Source organism: Myotis daubentonii, chromosome 2 (assembly GCF_963259705.1).
Source record: "Myotis daubentonii chromosome 2, mMyoDau2.1, whole genome shotgun sequence".
Taxonomy (NCBI): domain Eukaryota; kingdom Metazoa; phylum Chordata; class Mammalia; order Chiroptera; family Vespertilionidae; genus Myotis; species Myotis daubentonii.
Genome location: NC_081841.1, coordinates 184,418,365 through 184,441,535, shown reverse-complemented (window position 1 = coordinate 184,441,535; position 23,171 = coordinate 184,418,365). Strand labels below are relative to the sequence as shown.

General features: G+C 43.4%; 1 protein-coding gene across 4 annotated transcripts in view; it reads right to left on the bottom strand.

Moving 5' to 3' along the window:
- TPP2 (tripeptidyl peptidase 2) overlaps nucleotides 1–16,461 on the bottom strand; it is an 85,496-nt gene extending 69,035 nt beyond the window's left edge. For 2 of the 4 annotated variants that reach the window (XM_059685066.1, XM_059685067.1), the window contains exons 1-2: nucleotides 16,199–16,461; nucleotides 6,282–6,410 (exon numbers count right to left, since the gene is read on the bottom strand). In XM_059685066.1, the coding sequence (XP_059541049.1) occupies nucleotides 6,282–6,410; nucleotides 16,199–16,363 (294 nt within the window). In that variant the 5' untranslated portion in view covers nucleotides 16,364–16,461. The remainder of the gene's footprint in view (nucleotides 1–6,281; nucleotides 6,411–16,198) is intronic. The other 2 variants (XM_059685064.1, XM_059685065.1) reach the window with 2 other exon arrangements.
- Nucleotides 16,462–23,171: the final 6,710 nt, after the last annotated feature.

Below are 23,171 nucleotides of genomic sequence, written 5' to 3'. Positions count from 1 at the left end.
AAAAATCACTCACAAAAATTAAAAGATATACTGACCTTTTAAAAGCCTGCATATCAGTAATCATTTCTGAATGAATTGGACTGTCTGGATTATGAGACATTTCAACTATGTTGGCATATAAACTAGCACTTTTCATTCAAAACTGAACCTTCTTTAGACAATAGGAATTCTAAGCTCTAATGTTCTTGCAATAGACGATGATGTAACAATAATAATAAAGTGTTGCACCAACAAAACGTTAAGTAGTCACTAATTGGCAAATTCAAAGAATATTTAATCACAGGAGTGTTACTACACAATGGACTTTGTAACCTAGGTTAGTGGCAACTTCTTTTACTAAGAGATTACAAAAAGCCCTGAACTATCAAAGGATTTAATGCATGGGTGGGAACCTTTTTCCTGCCATGGGCTATTTGGTAATTTAATAACATCATTCTTGGACCACACAAAATTATCAACCTAAAAATTAGCCTGATAGCCAGGGTGATGTGGCTCAGTAGTTGAATGTCAACCTATGAACCAAAAGGTCACCAGTTCGATTCCAGGTCAGGGTACATGCCAGGATTGCAGGCTCTGTCCTCATTAGGGAGCATACAGGAGGTAGCTGGTCGATGTGTCTCTCTCATCAATGTTTCTCTCTCTCTCTCTCTCTCTCTCTCTCTCTCTCTCTAAAAATCAATAAAATCATATTTAAAAAAAATTAACCAGCTATATTTGGTCAAACATTTAATTAAATCACCCCTTAATGCAGCAGTTCTCAACCTATGGGTCGTGACCCCTTTGGGGGTTGAACGACCCTTTTACAGGGGTGGCCTAAGACCATCGGAAAACACATATTACATATTGTTTTTGTGATTAATCACTATGCTTTAATTATGTTTAATTTGTAACAATGAAAATACACCCTGCATATCAGATATTTACATTACGATTCATAACAGTAGCAAAATTTCAGTTATGAAGTAGCAACGAAAATTATTTTATGGTTGGGGGTTACCACAACATGAGGAACTGTATTAAAAGGTTGCAGCATTAGGAAGGTTGAGAATCACTGCCTTAATGCCTTGTCAGGGCCAGACCAAATGATTTCTTGGGGCTTATATGGACCTCAGGCCAGATGTTCCCCACCCCTGATATTAGAATAAGTAATTACAAGAACTGTGAAATGAACAGCTGTTTATTTAATTACAATTACTTAAAATATATGTAATACAGCCCTGGCCAGTGTGGTTCAGGTGGTTGGAGCAACATCCTGTGCACTGAAAGGTTGTGGGTTTGATTCCCCATCAGGGCACATACCTAGGTTTGATCCACAGTGAAGGCGCATATAGTAGGCAACCAATCGATGTTTCTCTCATATCTCTCCCTCTCTCCCTCCCTCCCCCCCCCCCCTCTCATATGGGAGGCAATCAATCGATGTTTCTCTTCTCTCTCTCTCTCTCTCTCTACCTAGGTTTGATCCACAGTGAAGGCGCATATGGGAGGCAACCAATCAATGTTTCTCTCATATCTTTCTCTCTTTCTCTTTCTCTCTCTCTCTCTCTCTCTCTCTCTCTCTCTCTCTCTCTCTCTCACACACACACACACACACACACACACACACCCTTCTCCTCTCTCTAAAATCAGTAAAATATATCCTCTAGTGAGCATTAAAAAATTATATTTAATTTTTAAAAATAAAGTATATGTAATACAATAAAAATAATCTGATAGACATAACATATTTATTTAAAAAAAACAAAATCTGCATGTTCCCTGCAACCAGATACTTTTGTTATTAAAAGCTTTCTTTTTTATTTTATTTTTTTTAAACATCACTGGAAGATATGTTTACTGACTTTAGAGAGAGGATGGGGGGGAGAGAGAGAAAGAAAAACAAACATTGGTGCGAGAGAGAAACATTGGTTGCCTCTTGTATGTGCCCTGACCAGGAATCAAACACACAACCTTTTGGTGTATGGGATGAAGATGAAGCTACAACCAAATGAATCACCCAGCCAAGACAGCAACCAGATATTTTTCTTTCTTTTTTAAAAAAAATATATTTTATTGATTTTTTACAGAGAGGAAGGGAGAGGGATAGAGAGTTAGAAACATCGATGAGAAAGAAGCATGGATCAGCTGCCTCCTGCACAACCCCTACTGGGGATGTGCCTGCAACCAAGGTACATGACCTTGACCGGAATCGAACCTGGGACCCTTGAGTCCGCAGGCTGACGCTCTATCCAGTGAGGCAAACCAGCCAGGGCCTTTCCTCATAGAATACTTTGCCACAAAAATTAAACTAAAAAAAAAAAAAATCAGAAATTATGGTTCTGATATCTAACCTTAACCAAGTTAGAATAAAGCTAACCATTCTTTATGAGGCAATTATGGAAAACGTCATTTTACCTATTTGAGTATTCTTTACAAATGAAGACATTTTCAGTCTCTTTAAAAATCAAAACTTTATATTTTGACCATTTTAAGTTGGTATCTTTAAAATGGTTTTAAATACATGATCATTATCCTATCTAATAAAAGAGAAAAATGGTAATTGGCGTACGACGATACCCTTTTCATTGGCTAATCAGGGCTGTATGCAAATTAACTGCCAACAAGATGGCGGTTAATTTGCATATGTAGGCACAATGCAGGGAGGTGAAAGGGAAAGCAGGAAGAAGCCCCCTGCCACTGACAGTGATCCGAAACCCAGGGGGGAGCTAAGAGCTGGGGGGCAGGGCAAAGGTGGCCCTGGGGCCGCCTTTGCCCTGCCCCCGAGCCATGATCGGAGAATCAGGCGCCTTTGCCGCCCTGGCCAGTGATAGCAGGAAGTAGGTGTGGAGCCAGCGATGGGAGCTGGGCATGGTCGAAGCTGGCAGTCCCGGGAGCTAGGGGTCCCTTGCCTGGGCCTAAAGCGAAGCCCACGATCGTGGGGCCGCTGCAGCTGCGGGTCCCCGCTGCCCGGGCCGGACGCCTAGGCCAGAGGCGTTAGGCCTGGGCAGGGGCGGAGCCTGCAACCACGGGGAGCTAGGGGTCCCCTGCCCAGGCCTGACACCTCTGCCAGAGGCCTCAGGCCTGGTCAAGGGGCCGATCCGGTGTTTGGTGATCGGAGGGTGGTGAGGGTCAACTCCTCTGGCCGAGGCATCAGGCCTGGGATTGGGGGGATATGATGGTCCCCTTGCCCAGGCCTGAAGCCTGGGTCAGAGGCGTCAGGCTTGGGCGGGGGGTGGAGCAAGCGATCAGAGGGAGATGGGGGTCCCCTGCCCAGGCATGATTCCTGGGCCAGAGGCCTCAGGCCTGGGCGGGGGCCAGAGCCAGTGATCAGGGGGAGATGGGGGTCCCCTGTCCAAGCCTGACACCTCTGGCGGAGGCGTCAGGCCTGGGCAAGGGGCCGATCAGGCGATCGGAGGGTGATGGGGGTCTACGCCTCTGGCCGAGGCATCAGGCCTGGGCTGGGGGCAGAGCCAGTGATCAGGGGGAGATGGGGGTCCCCTGCCCAGGCCTGACGCCTCTGTCAGAGGCGTCAGGCCTGGGCAAGGGACCGATCCTGCGATTGGAGGGTGATGGGGGTCAACGCCTGAGGGCTCCCAGTATGTGAGAGGGGGCAGGCTGGGCTGAGGGACACTCCCCTCCCCACACACACCCAGTGCACGAATTTCGTGCACCGGGCCCCTAGTAACATAATAAGACTGATTGTCACACAAGAAACAGAATCTCTTAAATTAGTCTTTACATCTCTTTTCCCTGGGTCTTTTAAAGATGCCTAACAAAATGAATATTTTCTTAAGAGTCAAGTGTCATCCTTAGTGTTAATGTTCCATGCAGTGAAATCCTATTAACACATTGTTTGCAGATAGTTTTTATTGCGCGCTAACAGGTGGCGCGGGCCATTTTTGCTAATTTTTTGCACAAATGGCAACGTTCAGTAAAATTACGATAACTTTAGTTTACGTATTTATACGTTACCCGCATTCTACCGCTAGTCTATAAAAAACGTATTAATACGTGTCCCGCGATCTACTACACTGGTAGAACGTATAAATATGTAAAACGTGTAAACACGTTTCCCGCATACAATGTGTTAAAGAGGTCTTTTTTGCCTCCAAACATCATCACTTTGGGTGTTAGGACTTCAACATATGAATTTTGGGGGCACACAAACATTCAGTCTGTAACACATGAAAAAGGAAGCAAAATATTATTGCCTGTTGTCTGCCTGTGATAGGCAGATTCTAAGATGACCCATGCCCTTGTATAGTATTCTCCACTTGGTGAAGGCAGGATCTATGAATATCACTCCTGTGATTATGTTATGGTAAGTAATACGGAAAAGATGAAGGATATTGCAGGTACAATTGTGGTCCCTAATCAAGTGACTGTGTTAATCAAAAGGGAGATTAGCTTTGTGGGTGTGACCTAATGGTGAGCTCTTTAAAAGAGAGACTGAGGCCATTCCTGAGGTCAGAGAGATTCTTCTGTTGGCCTTCAATAAGCAAGCTATCAGAACAAAATATATTGTGTCAACAACCATGTGAACTTAGAAAAGGAGTCTCAGATGAGGCCACTGTCCCCACCAACACTTGACTGTAGTCTTCTGAGACCATGAGCAAAGAGCCATGCCTGGACATCTGACCCATGGAAACAGTAAGATAAATGTAGGAATGTATATGATTTTAAGCTGCTAATTTTTTGTTACTTTGTTATGCAGCACAGAAAACTAACCCATTGCCACAACAAACTTTTTCAGTAGATAATGCTCAAACATAATTCAGACAGATGGTAAAGAATGGAAAAAGTTAAATATAGCTCTTTACACACATAAATAACCACAAACTTATTTCCCAAACTAATTCTGCTTATTGGTTTAAAAGATGAGTACTGAATAAAAATCAAATTCTTGCCACCTAACAAACTCATTAGCTAATGCTTCATGAACTGGTCTATGTTTGTTTTCTAATAATATTTCATATTTTTTGCTTATTCCAGCCTTTCTACCAATTATAAGGAACTAAAGGCCTGGTGCACAAAATTCGTGCACGGGGGTGGGGGTGGGGGGTCCCCTTGGTCCAGCCTGTGCCCTCTCACAGTCTGGGACCCCACGGGGGATGTCTGTCAACTTAGGCCCGATCCCTGGGGGAGCAGTCAGACATCCCTCTTGCAGTCCAGGGCTCTCAGTCTGGGACCCCTTGCTCCTTACCACCTGCCTGCAGCAGAGGTGGGAGAGGCTCCCACCACCATCACTGCACTCGCCAGCCATGAGCCCAGGTTCTGGCTGAGTGGTGCTCCTGCTGTGGGAGTGCTCTGACCACCAGGAGGCAGCTCATGCATTGAGCATCTGCCCCTTGGTGGTCAGTGCACATCATAGAGACCAGTTGTTCCACCATTCCATCAGTTTGCATATTAGGGTTTTATTATATGGTTAGATAAGACAAAGCTAATCACTTAAGTCTATAATTATTAAAGCCTAAATATTTCATGTTCAAGTTCCCAGAAGGGCTAGGAAAAGATGAAGGCAAAACTGTCATCTGGTCACTTTTCCCATTTTTCTATTCAAAACTTGAAAGTTTAAGAATCTGGCAATCACATTAGGAAACACACACATACACACACACACACACACACACACACACACCCATTCTAAGCCTGCTATCAAACAACAAAACAATGACTTCCTCAAAGATGGTCCCTATCAACCCCCACCCTCCTCGTATTCATGCCATTGTAAAATCCCCTCCCCTTAAGTGTGTGCTGGAATTAATGACTCACTTCTAATGAAAAGAACATGGTCAAGTGTCACTTCCAAGATTAAGAACATGAGAGAAATAATAGGATGTCACTTCTAAGATTAATTTATAAAAAGACCATGGCCTCCATCTTGGGGATTCTTTCTTGGGAGTCCTTCCCAGGGGGAAGAGAGCTACTTGTTGTGAAGGAGACTCATGGAGAGGTCTAAGTAGCAAAGAATAAGTCTGCCAATAACCACTTGAGCAAGCTTGGAAACTGAATCCCTTCCCCAACAAGTGGAGCCTTCAGATGAAACTGCAGCCCTGACCAACAACAAGCTCAGAAGAGATCTCGAATGAGAGGCACCCAGCTAAGTCACATCCAGATTCCTGACTCACAGACACTGAGATAACAAATATTTATTGTTATAATCATGAAGTTTTAGAGTAATTTGTTATACAGTAATAGCTATCTAATACTCACCATACCATCAAATATAAGCTAAAACTACTAGTTTGAGATGACAATACAAAAAATGAAAAGAAAAAAATCCAAACAAAGATAAAAGCTCCAACCTGAAGCACTCTTCCTGAGAGGCCAATAATTTCACCATCTTTTGGTTCTACTACTGTAGCAGTATTCACATCACCACTTCCTGTTGTGTCAATGATATCAACAAGCTTTGGTTTTCCATCAGATGTAACCTAAAAATTAAAAAGAATTAAAATATGAGTTATAGTTTTAACTTTTTTTCCTTAAAAAAACAACGTCAATCCTCGTGTGTGTGTGTGCGCACGTGCGCATAGGTACACATATATAAAACATCCTATAAAAATCTGCATTTGTTATAAAAATAACTGAATTGTTTTAAGCCAAAAGTCTGATAATACTAAAAAGAAAATTTACTCCTAGAAAACACCACAGAATCCTTCAAGTGGTTTCACATACTTGGTTAATAAATATATACTGAGCATTTACTATAGACCACGCTCTGTTTTAGGGTTGGGAATATAATAATGATCAATACACAAAAATCCCTGACCTCACATATCTTAAACAGTCACTAAACAAGTAAGAAATATAACACATCAGTTGGTGATAACTACTATGGAGACAAGTTAAACAGGAAAAGGGCACAAAAAGTATGGGAGTTTTTATTTTAATCAAGATGGTCAAAAAAGGTATCACTGAAGAGGTAACACTTGAAAAAAGATCTGAAGGCGAGCTTGGAGCTACACAAGCCCAAAACTTTAGGGGGAAAATGTTTAATAACATGTCATTATTGGATGCCATAATAAGCACTCAAACTTCATAAATATCCAAATTCAAACTTAACACTAAAACTTGTTCCTCACCACGCTTTGCCATCTCAGGAAATCAACACACAAGCCAGAAACTTCAAAGTCCTTCTCTGGCTCTTTAGTTTATCCCCCACATCAAATCTGTCAGGAAGTCCTCTTAATTCTACTTCTAAAATATAATTCAAATCCACCCTCTTCTCTGGATTTTCACTATCAGTACCCTCCACTAACCATGCTCTCTTGCCTTCATACTAAAATGCCAGTGTCTCCCAGTGTCCATTCTTGGCCCCCACAGAAGTTAATAGCCAAACAAACTGTATTATGCCAGTCCTCCACTGAACACCCTGCTATGGATTCACTGTGTGATCAATATAAAAAGCCTTTGCCATATGTGACCCTACAAGAGATCCCATCTCAAAGCAAAAGATTCACACAGACTAAAAGTGAATGGGTAGAAAAATATATTGCATGCAAATGGAAATGAAAAAAGCTGGGGTAACAATACTCCTATTTGACAAAATAAACTTCAAACTAAAAGCCAAAGAAGGTCATTACATAATATTTAAAGATATCGATCCAACAAGAAAATATAACCTTTGTAAACATATATGCACCCAATATAGGTACACGTAAATATATTTAATAATAATAATTTAAAACAACAACACCTCTTAGAAAACTTTAAGGGAGAGACTGACAGCAATACAGGTATAGTAGGGGACTTTAACACCCCACTCACAGACACTGGGTAGATCTCCCAGAGGAAAAAGGTCAACTATAAGAATTAGAAAAAGAACAACAAAAGCCCAGAGTAAGTTGAAGGAAGGAAATATTAAATATCTGAGCAGAAAAAAATGACATAGAGGCTAAAAAAACACACAATAAAATATCAAAAAATTAAAGAGTTCGTTATTTGAAAAGATAAACAAGATTGATGAACTGCTAGCCAGGCCCATCAAGAAACAAAGAGAGAGAACCCAAATAAAATGAGAAATGAAAGAGCTGAAGTAACAACTGACATCACAAAAATACAAAGGATTGTAAGAAAATACTACAAACAACTAGATGCCAATAATTTGAACAACCTGGGTAAAATGGACAAATTCCTAAAAATATAAAATCTTCCAAAACTCAATCAAGAAGACTCAGAAAACATAAATAGACCTATTATAAGAACAAATGAAGCAGTAATCAAAAAACTCCCAGCAAACAAAAGTCCTTAAGTCTGTATGGCTTCACAGGTGAGTTTTCCAAACATTCAAATAAGAGGTAACATCTAGTCGCCTCAAACTATTCCAAAAATTCTAGAGGAGTAAAGAGATCCAAGCTCTCTTTATGAGACCAGCATTATCCTAATTCCAAAACCAGATAAAGATATCACAAAGAAAATTACAGGCCAATAACCCTGTCAAACATAGATGCTAAAATCCTCAACAAGTTATTACAAATCAGATCCAGCAATACATTAAAAAGCTCAGACACCATGACCAAGTGGGATTTATTCCAGGGAAGCAAGACTGTTACAATATATGCAAATCAATAAAGGTGATTAATCACATAAACAAAATGAAGGATAAAAACACATGATTATCAATAGAAACAGAAAAGCATTCAACAAAATCGATCATCCATTTATTATAAAGACTTTCAGGAAAGTGGGAACAGAGGGATCATACCTTAACATAACTAATACTATGTATAACAAACTTACAGCCAACATTATATTCAATGGAAAAAAACTAAATGTGTTTCCCAAAAGAACAGGAACAAGACAGGGCTGTCTTCTTTCACCACTCTTATTCATCATAGTACTGAAAGTCCTAGCCACAGCAATCAGACAAGAAAAAATAAAAGAGGCAACCAAACTGGAAAGGAGGAAGTAAAACTGTCATTATCGCAGATGACATCTTATTGCACATAGAAAACCCTAAAGACTCCACCAAAACACCCCCCCCAAATTTTTAAAAATATATTTTTATTCGATTTCATAGAGGAAGGGAGAAGGAGAGAGATATATAGAAACATCAATGATGAGAGAGAATCATCGACCACAGCCTCCTGCATACCCCCTACTAGGGAACAACAAACCCGCAACCTGAGCATGTGCCCTTGACCGGAATCGAGCCCAGGACCTTTCAGTCCGCAGGCCGACGCTCTATACACTGAGCCAAATCAGCAAGGGCAACCCTGCTAAATGTAATAAATGAATTCCACAAAGTAGCAGGATATAAAATTAACATCCAGAAATGGATGGCATTTTTTATATACCACTCAAAAAGAGAAACTAAAAAAAAAAAAAACAATCTTATTTACCATTGCAACAAAAACCTAAGAATACTGGTAAACTTAACCTCAGAGATACAAAAATTTGTACTCAAAAAATTATAAGTCATAGGAAAAAAATAGAGAAAGATACAACAAGTAGAAACATATACCATATTCATAGATTGGAAGAATTAACATCATTAAAATGTCCATATTACCTAAAACAATCTATAGATTTAATGCAATCCCAATTAAAATACAAATGGCATATTTCACAGGTCTAGAACAAATATTCCAAAAATGTATATGGAACCAGAGAAGGCTCTGAATAGCCTCAGCAATCTTGAGGAAGAACAAAATGGGCGGGATCACAATATAAGTCAAACTATACTACAATGCCATTGTAATCAAAACAGCCTGGTACTGGCACAAGAACAGGCATATAGACCAACGAAACAGAACAGAGAACCCAGGAATCAGCCCAAGTCATTATGCCCAATTAATATTTGACAAAAGAGGCAAGAGCATACAATGGAGTAAGGATATGATATTCTCTTTAATAAATAAGGTTGAGAAAATTGGACAGGTACATGCAAAAATGAAACTAGACTATCAATTTGCATCACACACGAGAATAAACTCAAAATGGATAAAATATTTGAATTAAGTCACAAAAGCAAAAAATCCTAGAAGATAGGTGGCAAAATTTCAGATGTCTCACATAGCAGTATTTTCACTGAAACATCTCCTAGGGCAAGAGAAACAAATAAACAAATGGGAATACATCACACTAAAATGCTTCTACAAAGCAAAAGAAACCATCAACAAAATGAATAGGGAACCCACTTTATGGAAGAACATTATTTGCCAATGATACATCTAATAAGGGGTTAATTTCCAAAATATGTAAAGAACTTATACAACTTAACAAAAGGAAAACAAAAAAAATCTAACTAAAAGATGGGCAAGGGACCTAGACACTTCTCCAAAGAGGACAGATGGCCAAGAGACATATGAAAAAATGCTCAAAGTTACTAATTATCAGAGATATGCAAATTAAAACTACAATGAGGTATCGCCGCACACCTGATAGAATGGTTACTATCAAAAAACCAACAAACAAAAATGCTGGCCACGATGTGGAGAAAAGGAAACCCTAGTACACTGCTAGTGGGAATGCAGACTGATGCAGCCACTGTGGAAACAGTATGGAGTTTCCTCAAATAATTAAAAATGGAACTGCAGTTTGACCAGCAATCCTACTTCTGGGAATATATCTTAAGAATCCTGAAACACCAATCAGAAAGAATGTATGCACGCCCCTGATCACAGCAGTGTTATTTATAACTAGAGGCCCAGTGCACAATATTTGCACAGGGGGGGGGGGCCCTGTGCCCTCTCACAGTCCAGGACCCCTTGCTCCTTACTACTTGGCTCGCTGCTCCTTAGCGCTGCCGCGGAAATGGGAGAAGCTCCCGCCACTGCAGCTGCGCTCACCAGCCATGAGCCCTGCTTCTGGCTGAGTACACTGACCACCAGGGGGTAGCTCCTGCATTGAGCGTCTGAATCCTGGTGGTCAGTGCAGGTCATAGCAACTAGTTGTTCTGCTGGTAGTTCCGCCATTAGGTCGATTCACATATTAGGCTTTTATTATATAGAATAATTAAGAAGTGGAAACAGCCCAAGTGCCCACCAGTAGATGAGTGGATAAAAAAACTGTGGTACATTTACACAATGGAATACAGGGTACTGAAAAGAAAAGAAGGATTTCTTACCCTTTTTGACAGCCTGGATGGACTTGGAGATTATTATGCTAAGTGAAATAAGACAAAGACAAATAGCACATGATCTCACTTATTTGTGGAATCTAATGAACAAAATAAACTGACGAACAAAATAGGTCCAGAGGCATGGATGCATGGAACAGACTGACAGGCTCCAAAAGGATGGTGGTGGGAAGAAAGGGAAGAGATTAACCAAAGAACAGATATGCATAGACAATGGACACAGACAATAAATAGTGTGGTAAAGACCTGGGGAGGGCAGGAGCTGGTTGGATGGGGGCAAAGGCCAGGCTAATAGGGAACATATGTAATACTCTGCAATGCTATCAACCATAAAATAAAAAAAATAAAAAAAATTTTAATTTTAAATGTTCTATAGTTAAGGTATACCTGAAAGGAGAGGAAAAGTCACTAGGCACACATTTTTTCCTTATAAGGCAAAGCAAGGGAGTGGCTGGTGAACTCCAAATTTCACTCCAATCATGTTGCCATGGAAAACCAGGGGCTGATAGCTTTGTTAGGGGCTGCACAGCTGTGATTTTTTTTTTCTAAATATATTTTATTGATTTTCTACAGAGAGGAAGGGAGAGGGATAGAGAGCCAGAAACATCGATGAGAGAGAAACATCAATCAGCCGCCTCCTGCACACCTCCCACTGGGGATGTGCCCTCAACCAAGGTACATGCCCTTGACCAGAATCGAACCCGGGACCCTTGAGTCCGCAGGCCGACGCTCTATCCACCAGGCCGACACTCTATCCACTGAGCCAAACCGGTTTCGGCAACACAGCTGTGATTTTTATGTATGGTAGTTCTCAATCTAGATGTTTATTCCTTGGAGCTGTCTATACAAGTATTTTAATACAGTGGGGCCTTGACTTACGAGTTTAATTCGTTCCATGACGGAGCTCGTAAATCAAATTACTCGTATGTCAAATCTTAAAGTGAACAAGACACGTGATGCTGGGCTGATGTTGTGGCGTTCACTGTGACGTTCAGTATCTGGTGGGGTATCTGAAGCTGGCTCATAACCTGAATTTTAGCTCGCAACTCAAAGCAAAAAATCGGCCGAGAGACGGCTCGTATCTTGAAAAACTCGTTAGTCGGGACGCTCTTAAGTCAAGGCCCCACTGTAGTACTAAGAATACAAATCACCTTTCTCATTTAATGAGTAAACACCTTGAGATCAAGTAATCACAGGAGATCACTAACAGTCAGACACAGATCCCTCTCATTAGAAACCTCGTTATCAGCATGTGAGCAAAGGAAGAAAGCCTAATGCGATTTATTGGCTTAACACCTACTATTTTTTAAAAATACTTTATTTCAGAGAGGAAGCCAGAGGGAAAGAGAGACAGAAACATCAATGATGAGAGAGAATCATTGATTGGCTGTCTCCTGCACGTCCCCTACTGGGGATCAAGCCCACAACCGAGGCATGTGCCCTTGACCAGAATCAAACCTGGGGCCCTTCAGTCCGCAGGCTGACACTGAGCCAAACCAGCTAGGGCAACACCTACTATTGACAGGGCTTTACCTCCTAGGATGTCTCTCTCATTCAAAAATGTCTTATATATGCTATTTTCTATCCATGTACTTCTTATTTCACCATTAGACGAAAGCAACCACTGCACTGGAGATAATAAGTCAAAAAAGGGAATTTAGAATTAGGAATGAGAAGTTTTAAAACAGCAAACCCGCTGAGAATTTTGCAATGGAGTTCTGGGAGAAGGAAATTGAACTGCTGACATTAGAACTATATCCCTCATCTTTCAGGAGAGGGAACTGTCACAGGAGAAGGAGGGACTGAAGAAGACAGTGACAGTTATTTTGAGTAGAGCCAAAGTAATCAACCCTGTGTACTTTGGGTGGGAGACTGAGAAATGCTTAATGGCCCATCAAGCTCGCTGCACAAAACATAAAATGTCCAAAGGTTTTCCCCAAAAGTCAAGAATCTAAGTTCCTTTTTATCTCCACTGAAATAGTTATGGTAGAGGAGTTGGTAAGGCTTGGGAAGCATCCATTAAACATTTGTAGAAGACCAAAACAAAAGGCGGGGAGGGCTCACAAATTATCACAAACAAAACAACATGAATGTATAAATATTTACTTGAAATTTCATGGAAGATACTGACAATATTGTCTTAAGCAAGGAAAGATAGCTTATAAATAAATACTATTAAATGACTATCATTCTGAAAATGTAATGAACAAATCAGGCTTTGCTTTCGAAAAGCTTACAATCCAGTTAAAAAAACAGATGATTAAAGAGATAGCTGCTATGTAGGACAATGAATAACAAAGGTAAAGACAGAATCTATAAAAGCATTTAAGAACACAAAACCCAGTTTGGGGGAATAAGGAAAGGTTAACTGAAGAAGAATAAAAATCAAAATGAATTATATAGCACCCATTAGTAACCAATTATATATAATGATATTTTTATTATATTTTAGTAAATAAAAATAGACTTTTTTAGGACTACATGCAACCTCTTTCCCCATTTTTTTTTAAAATATTTTATTGGTTTTTTACAGAGAGGAAGGGAGAGGGATAGAGAGTTAGAAACATCGATGAGAGAGAAACATCGATCAGCTGCCTCCTGCACACTCCCCACTGGGGATGTGCCCGCAACCCAAGTACATGCCCTTGACCAGAATCGAACCTGGGACCCTTCAGTCCGCAGGCCAATGCTCTATGCACTGAGCCAAACCGGTTAGGGCCTCTTTCCCCATTTTATCTCCATGATAAAATTATTTATCTCCATGATACATTTTATCCATTCAGCAAAAATAGTCAATGCCACACATGTGATTCTGAATAAAATTAGACATATGCTTTCGGGGAATTTTAACATAACCAGGAAAAAGGTATGTAAACAGAATAAATACTGTAATGAAACATCCTCAGTGCCATATGGATATATGAACAAATTGCTATGATTTGATTTTTATAGAGAGAGGAAAAGAGAGGGAGAGGGAAAAACATTGATGTGAGAGTGAAACACTGATCAGCTACCTCCTGCATGTCGCTGCACACATGTGCCCTGACCAGGATCCAACTGGCAACACGGGACTACACTCAACCAACTGAGCCACACCAGCTGGGCCATTACATGGAAATATCTAATGCATATTTATCTTCCAGATAGTTGGGTGATTTAAGACCCAGTATAAACTCCTTTAACTAAATATCCTGGCTTAAAAAAAGTAGTGTTTAACACTTGAGCACTTTAAAAAGTTACATGTAATTAACCTCAATCAACTTCATAGTGACACTGGGGGTGAGAATTACTGTTATTGTACAGAGAGTAATGGAATAATTTGGTAAGCAGACATGGGAAATTCTATTGAGGTAATTTTACTGAGATGGTACTCATCTAAACTCATCTGATCCTGTTGTTATCCTGACAAAGAACCAGTGAACCATTTACCCCAGCTGTACCCTTCCCACTTACCCCTATAAAAAGTATACATATTGCCCTGACGGGTGCGGCTCAGTTGGTTGGAAGAGTCCTCTCCTACACCAAAAAGGTGGCCAGTTCCATTCCAGGTCAGGGCACACACCCAGGTTTCCAGTTGGATGCCCCAGCAGGTGCATGGGGGAGGCAATCAATCAATGTTTTCTCACGCTGATGTTCTCTCTCTCTCTCTCTCTCTCTCTCTCTCTCTCTCTCTCTCTCTCTCTCTCTCTCTCTCTCTCTCCTTCCCTCCCTCCCTTCCTCTAAAAAACAATAAAGAAAAAAAGTGAACACACTATACCACAACAGAATGGAAACCATTACTGCTCGGTAATAAAGCCTCAATGAGGTTAGAGCTGTCATTGTCTTAAGTCTTCAGAGTTATACTACTACAACTAATTGTACCACTAGGGCTACCAGGAGGGGGCTCAGTACCTGCTCTTCTGAGTCATCAAGCTGCCCGGTTTGTGTTATTGTCCAGAGCGCTGCTGAAGAATTAACAGGAGGAACCAGAGGTTCCCTTTTCCTCCTGTATTACATCCTAGCCTCCAAAACGCTACCTCAATTATTAGAAAGCACAGGCCAGAGGAGGGCGAGGCATGGGAGGAAGAAGAGATTTATTTAATTTCAGCGTTTAGTGTAGAACAGAGGGTTAAGATACAGAGATGAAGAACTGAAATAAGGGAGAGATCAGCACACACTAGGATTATCCAGACTTTTAGGGAGATGGATCTTGAGCAAGATCAGTGAAATTGTTTATTACTAGATTTCAGTAACAGGCTAAGACTAAATAAACTTACATAAGTCAAACTTTGGAAACTTTAAGCAGAATACGTTTACTCCAGAGACACATCCTTTAAAATTACCCTTCAGTATGGCACCCTGGTCTCATGATTATAAAGCTGCCTAAGGCAAAACTAAGTCATGGTTAAGTTTTTATGAAAGTATGTTGTCTTATATTTGGAGGCTAAAAATACACCTAAGTATAATTTAATCAAGTCTGAAGTTCTCCAAAGCCAAACTAAATTAAAGTTGTTCTTATGTCAAATAAAGACTAAGTAAGCCACGCGTCTCCGTGACCCTAAACCAGTGGGTTGCAGAAGATGGGTTAAAATAGAATACAGAAAAGTACCAGAGGAAACAATTCCGGAAGTTGACCGCATTATCTCCGTGAAACCCGGCTTTCGTGTTTCAAGATAATTCTTACCAAAACCAACCTCCCAAACTCAGCAATAAAAATGAGTTCTGGTAGGTCACTTGCCCCCTTTCTCCGCGCCCTCCCACCCCCAACAAATAACAAGAATTGTAAAAATCCTCATTTGAAAAGAGACACTGGCGGGGGCACGAGGGACCAGCGGAGGGAGGGAGAGTGATGGGCGGGAGCCCGAGGGCCAGGGCCCGGCAGCACCTGGGCAGGAAGGGGCTTCCCGGGGCCAAGGCGGCCCCCGGCACCCGACCGGCCGCGCCGCTTTTGTCTGGGCCGGGATCCCCGAGCAGCCGGGGTCATCGGGCCGCCGGGCCCCTGGCCCCCCGCCCGGACACCGCGCACTCGGTGTCCTCGGCTTCCCTCCAGTGCCCGGCTCCCGCTCGGCCTCCGGGCGCCAAGGCTGCGCCCCTCCGCGTCCCCGGCCCCCGGCCGACCGCGCCCCGCGCCCCCACGCCCGGCCTCGGCGGCTCCCGCACCTGCATGCCCGGGGCCCCGGGGTCAACCCCCGTGTCCAGGACGGCGATGAGCACCCCCCGCCCGTCATACTCCGGGTAGCGACAGAGGAAGGAGGCGGCCCCGGTCTCTTTCTTGGGCAGCAGGCCGTGGAAGGGGAAGGGCTCCTCGGCGGCGGCGGCGGCCATGGACGCAGGCTGGAAGACGAGGAAAAGGCAAACTGCCAGGCTGCGCGCGGAAGACAGGCGCGAGGACACCCGGGCGGCCACGGGCCTTGGCGAGGGCGAGGGGCGGGACCAGCCGCCCGCCAATCCCGGCTCGCCAGGGTGCGGCGGCCAATCAGGAGCGGAACGTCAGCTAACGGCGCGCACTCAGGAACGCTGCGGAGTGCGGCCCGCGCCGCAGAGGAGGAGGCGGAGTCTGGGGACTGGCTGGGGGATTCGGGCTGGAACCTGCGGCCTTAAAGGGACTGGCACGCGGAACTGGCTGGAGCGGGCTGGCCTCCAACCCAAGGGTCCGTGTGTCTCGGGCGGAACCACTCCTGTAGGGACGGGGTGGGAAATGGGCCAACATTCTGGAGTATGGGGACGTCCCCCCGACCCACCCACCCCCAGGCTCCCGCGCTGGCGAGCGATGGTTTCCGAACTTGAGGTTGTGAACGAAACTTTTCTCCGGTCAGTTTGCGCTTCTACACCAGTTGACAGAAAAGGGAGTCAACTCACGCACGTTAACCCACTAGAAGTCGCTGGGCATCGGCAAAACTCCGGGCATGCTAGAGAGAGTTCTTTGATTCCGTGGCGTGGGTTCCCCCGCCTGCCTGGCGTGTGCCCCTGTGCCCGGGCCGGGAGGCATGGGGGTGAGGTCCCAACAGCAGTCAACAGGAAGTGAGCTGTGCCTTCAGTCCTCCTGGCCGGTAGCAAAAGGTGAAACTGAAGTGGATCCTTCCTATCCTCATTGCTTCTGAAAAACATTTTTTTTTCTTCTCTTTAAATTGCAGTTCTTGGTTGCACCTTAATGTTCTCCATCCACTCAATTAGAGAGTCATAATTGGCAGTTTTTCAGATTTATGGTGGCGGCTACCAATTGTTCCATGATGCATTAGTAGCCCTTTAATGATCTTTATGTCTGTATTTATGCCAGGATAATGTGTGTGTGTGTGTGTGTGTGTGTGTGTGTGTGTGTGTGTGTGTGCGCGCGCGCGCGTGCGTCTCCAAGACTTCTTTGGCAACCCCGCGAGGTTTACGGATTCCTTTTCAGAGCAATGTTTTTAAACACATAAAATGAAATAGATGATTACAAAGAAATTATGTTGAAATATAGTCATCAAATATATTAAAACCGCCTTTGTTAAATAGCGATTGTTTTATATATGTGTATATAGTTGTATGTGTGCTTCAAATACCAGTGGCTAGAACCAAATCTAATAAGCTTCCACAACTTAAAAATAGTGAAGAGCATAAATTACATTTTGAAACATCTGTAACAGTCGTGCTATAAGACACTGATTTTTATTGGTGACAGAGTAACAAACAGTAACTGCTAGTACTACTCTGGCTACTGCCTATATTCCTAGTTGAAGGAAAGTAATTAAGAGGTTAGTAAAATAAATACATATTTTTTGCTACACAAGTTTTTGAACCCCTTGGATTCTATCATGGATCCTAGGTGTAAAGGGAAGGCCTGTGTACGCCTTTTTCCAACCCATGGGATTTAGGAGATCCTCCATGAAGTCTCAAAAATTACTGATATGGCTGAGCAATAGTTTTAATTGATTACTTGACAATTTATTCATTTTATAAGTCTCAGAGAATCATGTTCTCTTTAGTTAAGAGGAAAAGGAAAATGCAGTAGTTAATGTTTTCCTTTCTATTCCCAACAGTGTGTGTTACCTCTAGAAAAGAACTTCAAACTAACAGGCGAGAAAAGAGAAAGACAAACTCTTAGGAGACATTCAAAGAGAACTTACACTGACAGAATAGAGTAGCTCCCAATTTCAAATTAACCATAGTCCAATCACTTCATTTTACGGATGAGAAGGCAAAGCTAGACAGGTTAACTGACTGCCATAGGTTACAAAATGGGTTATTGAAAGATCTGCATTTCTGTTCTCACGATTTTACCCCCAATATTTTCTACCACACCAGTTGTGCGGATGAGGAACTGTTCATTAGTAAATCATTAGACTCCTGTAACAGTGTCGTTCAAAAAAAAAATTTTTTTATGGATCCATAAAACTGTTTTAGAAAAGTTCTGGATTGACTCCATAAAAGAAGCGCTAGATATGAGTCTACAGGTGCTGAGCAGGGTTATTAGGGACTGTACACTGTAGATATCAGTCATTCTTGGGGTCGCCAGGAGTTGAGCTGCCTCAAGGGCACATGACACACACATTTTATATAACCCCTGAAATCACTTAAACTATATATTCAGTCCTCTGTTCTTGTCTTCAAAGCCCAGTATTCTCCACATTATGAGTTTACACCTCTTCTTTGATGTAATGGCATGCTCAGCTAAGGGAAGTCTTTCAGTGCTTTTACCTGTGCAAATTGACAAACAGCCTGACAGTTCATTGGCTATTGGAAGGGAACAAGTAGAGGATATTTGGAGTAAACAAATAAGATAAAGATAAATAAAACAAGGGCTTAGGAATGGGAGGAGGAGGAAGGGGAGGACAGGACACAACAGGTCAGTCACCCTATCTGGGCTACAGTAATAGGCAAGACACTCAAGAACCTCCCACCTTGCATTGTGCAAAGCAGGAAATGCGGGGCCAGGTGTTCTTGATGCCCACCTCCCTTTGCCATCACCTGCCAGCTGAGGCTGCAAGCCAATGCAGTGTTAGGGAGAGGCCAAAGCATCCCATGAGTCACCTTCTTTGTAACTATTGCTGCACCATATCATTTAGAGAAATTGGTGTTATCCTCACCCGAGGATATTTTTTCCATTGATTTTTAGACAGAGTCCGGGGGCAGGCGGAGGTGGAGGGGGAGGGAGAGAGATGTGAGACATGTGGATTGGTTGCAGGTGTCCAGGCCTGGGCAGGGAAGGAACTCAGGACCGGACCTTTCAGTGTAAGGTCTGACGCTCTGACCACTGAGCCACATCGGCCAGGGCGAGAATATTTTTTAATCAAGCTCTGAAACCGTGGCAAGCATGTCAAACTCGTGGCCCACAGGCCGCATGCCTTGTTTATTTGGCCCATGATAGCCTTTGAGTTGTGTGTATAGAAAATAGTCCACTGCAGAGACTGTGAAATCCTGCGCAGCATTTGCTGCGAGGCCACTCCTCCCACGGGCGGCTCCCAGGCAGTCATTGAGTGAAGTAGGAACACTAGGGCTGATCAATTCCTGGGAGATGGGGAACTTCTTTGACAGCTGATTTAGGTTGAAGGATTCTCCACCTGCTTTGCTAAAAGCCTTTACTAGACTCCACATGTTAGTCTAGAACGTTTTCACCTAACATTTGCTTCTGTCTTCTTTACTCAGGGTCAGACTTGCATAGTGAGCGGCCTGATGGCTTTCCCAGCCTTTTGTGGACCCTTACGAATGTTTATATACACACTTATATATCTTTACTTAGGTATATATATGATATGATAATATACATGATATTTAAGATAATTGTGTATCTGTGTACATGTACATATATGTGTGTGTGTGTGTGTGTATATATATATATATATATATATATATATATATATATATATATATATACACACACACTGAGTGGCCAGATTATTATGACCACCTGATGTTTGTAGGCAAATTAGCTATAATTTCGCGCTGAAGTTGCTAGAGGGCCAGACCATTATAAATAGGGAAGCAGGTTGTTTACCACAATAGAAGTGATTTTTTTTCTGAAGATATGGGTAAACAACGCAATTTAACAGCCTTTGAATGTGGGATATATTTGAACGTGGTTGGCCAGATTATTATGACCACCCCATCAGTACTTCGTTGGGCCACCTTTTGCCTCAATACTATGGCGATTCTTCTTGGCATTGACTCCACAAGATGTGGAAAGGTGATGCGAGGAATCTGACACCATGCCTGATGAATAGCACTGTCCAGTTCTGTGAGATTTGATGGTTGTGGAAACAGCTGCCTGAGGGCTCTTTTAACTTCGTCCCACAAATGCTCAATTGGATTGAGATCTGGTGATTGTGGGGGCCACCTAAGCAAGGTAAAGTCTCCCTCATGTTCTTGAAACCACTCCTGCACAATACGAGCACCATGGCATGGCGCATTGTCTTGTTGGAAGAAGCCATCTCCATTGGGATACACCATCAACATGATAGGATGAACATGATCAGCAACGATACTTAGGTATGTTGTGCTATTCAGACGTTGTTCCACACGAATTAAAGGGCCCAAATCATAACACTGGCCCCACCAACTTGAAGGGTTGTACTCATGCATGTGGGGTACATGCTTTCATGCTGTTTCCACCAAATTCTCACTCTGCCATCTGCATGATGCAACTGGAAATGTGATTCATCGGACCACATGACTTTTTTCCAATGCTTGACTGTCCAATCCTTGTGTTCTGTGCGTATTGGAGACATTTTATCTTGGTAACTGCAGACAGCAAAGGTGTTCGAACAGGCCTTCGGCTTCCATATCCCATACGATGCAGTGTACAGCTAATTTGCCTACAAACGTCAGGTAGTCATAATAATCTGGCCACTCAGTGTATATGAAATTATATTTAAGAAATCACTAGCCACCACAGAATAAAGCTTCCCAATCATATTTATCCTCTGAGGCCTCAGAGCAGGACAGGTAGGATTTGGCTATTGAGCCCCCAGGGTTGGTTGCCGTAGACTGTGAGCAGCCTCTCACATTTTCTTCAGTGTTTCATACAAATACTTTTTCTGTTAGTGCAATGATGTCTGAAAGGTTGCAAAACTCTGAAATAGGGGATGAAAATATTAGATCTGGTTGCATCTATCTTTTCATGAGTACATATCTATCCTATCTAATAATAGAGAAACATGTAATTAACCGTACCTCCGACACACTTCCCATTGGCTAATCAGGGTGATATGCAAATTAACTGCCAACCAAGATGGCGGCCGGCAGCCAGGCAGCTGAAGTGAACAGGAGGCTTGCTTGCTCCAGTGATGGAGGAAGCCAAGGTTCCCCGCCTGCCGCTGCCGGCCTCTGAGCTGCACTCTAAGAAACAATGTTGCAATTACAGAAGCTAAACAAACCCCAGAAACCTGCTTTCAGTCAGCCGGCCTTGGAGCTGGAGCTGCAACAGTGTTTCAATTATAGAAGCCAAACAAACCCAGATACCTGCTTTAGCAGCCCAGGTCTCAGAGCTGGAGCCGAGCCTCAGAGCTAAAGCTGGCTCTCAGTTCCAGTGACAGCCATAGAAGGTAAATAAATCCCAGAATAAAAAAAAGAAAAAAGAAAAAAAGGAGAGGTTGGGAGCTTCAGTCACCCGCCAGCCTGAAAACGGCCCTCAGCCCCTCACCCAGACTGGCCAGGCACCCCAGTGGGGACCCCCACCCTGAAGGGTGGGTGACCAGCTGCAAACAGCCATCATTCCCTCATCCAGGCTGGTCAGGCACCCAAGCAGGACCCCACCCTGATCCGGGACACCCTTCAGGGCAAACCAGCCGGCCCCCACCCGTGCACCAGGCCTCTATCCTATATAGTAAAAGGGTAATATGCAAACTGACCCTAACAGCAGAAGGACTGGGAATGACTGGTCACTATGACACACACTGACCACCAGGGGTCAGACACTCAAGGCAGGAGCTGCTCTCTGGTGGTCAGGGCGCTCTCACATGGGAGGAGCTCTCACATGGCAGGCTGATGGCTGCCAGTACAGTGGTGGTGATGGGAGCCTCTCCTGCCTCCTCAGCAGCTCTAAGGATGTCTGACTGCAGTTTAGGCCTGCTCCCCGCTGGCAAGTGGACATCCCCAGAGGGCTACTGGGCTGCCAGTGGGATGTCTGATTGCCATCTTAAGCCCAATCCCCCGGGGAGCGGGCCTAAGCCAGGAGGTGGTCATCTCCTGAGGGGTCCCAGACTGCAAGAGGGCACAGGCCGGGCTGAGGGAACCCCCTCTTCCCCCGGAGTGCACAAATTTTTGTGCACTGGGCCTCTAGTATATATAAAAGGCTAATATGCTAAGTGTCCTTCCCTCCATCCAACCGGCCACTATGATGCACACTGACCACCAGAGGGCAGTCATTCAACACAGGAGCTGCCGAGCTGCAGTGACTTGACAGTGGCAGTTCTCGGGTGACACAACCCGAAACCAGAGAGGAGGGAGCCCAATTCCTCGAGGGGCCCCGCAATTCCACCTCCGGCCGTGGGTTATGTTGTTGCTGGGACACTGTCGGCCCTGAATCTGGTTACTGCACACTTGCGTTTGTGTTCCACACCCTGTACAACAGCAACTTTGCAGAGTGCCCTCTCACACCCCGGGACCCCTCAGGGGATTTCAGAGAGCCAGTTTTGGCCTGATCTCCACAGGCCAGGCCGAGGGACTCCACCTGCAGGACGGACCCCCGCTTACTCTACAGATGCCCTTTGACCCATAGAGCCAGCCCAGGTGTGGCTGGCCGGGGAGGTTGGCTCCAGGGCGTGTCCTGCCCTTCTCACGGAGTCCCGCCCTGCCAGCCACCTTTTAATTAATTTCCTTTCAATGTGCACAAATCCGTGCACTGAGTCACTAGTTTTATCATACCCTCCCTACATGATAATCACTTTAGACAGGAAAAAAATTAGATATAGTTTTGTCATTAAGAAAATTTATCTAAAAGCTATCACTTTTTGATCAAATTAGTATCATAAATATTCTTTCTGGGGTCCCTCTATTATCTCTTCATAGCTGAAGTTTTCACTTTTTACCCATTGGGATCTGAGCCCATCGTGCGCATGAGAATATATGTCAACTAGTATATATGAGTTCAGCTATAACATCACTGCTGTCTTCTTTGTGATGAAAGAGTTTCCAGCTGAGTGGCCAGACAGCTATACAA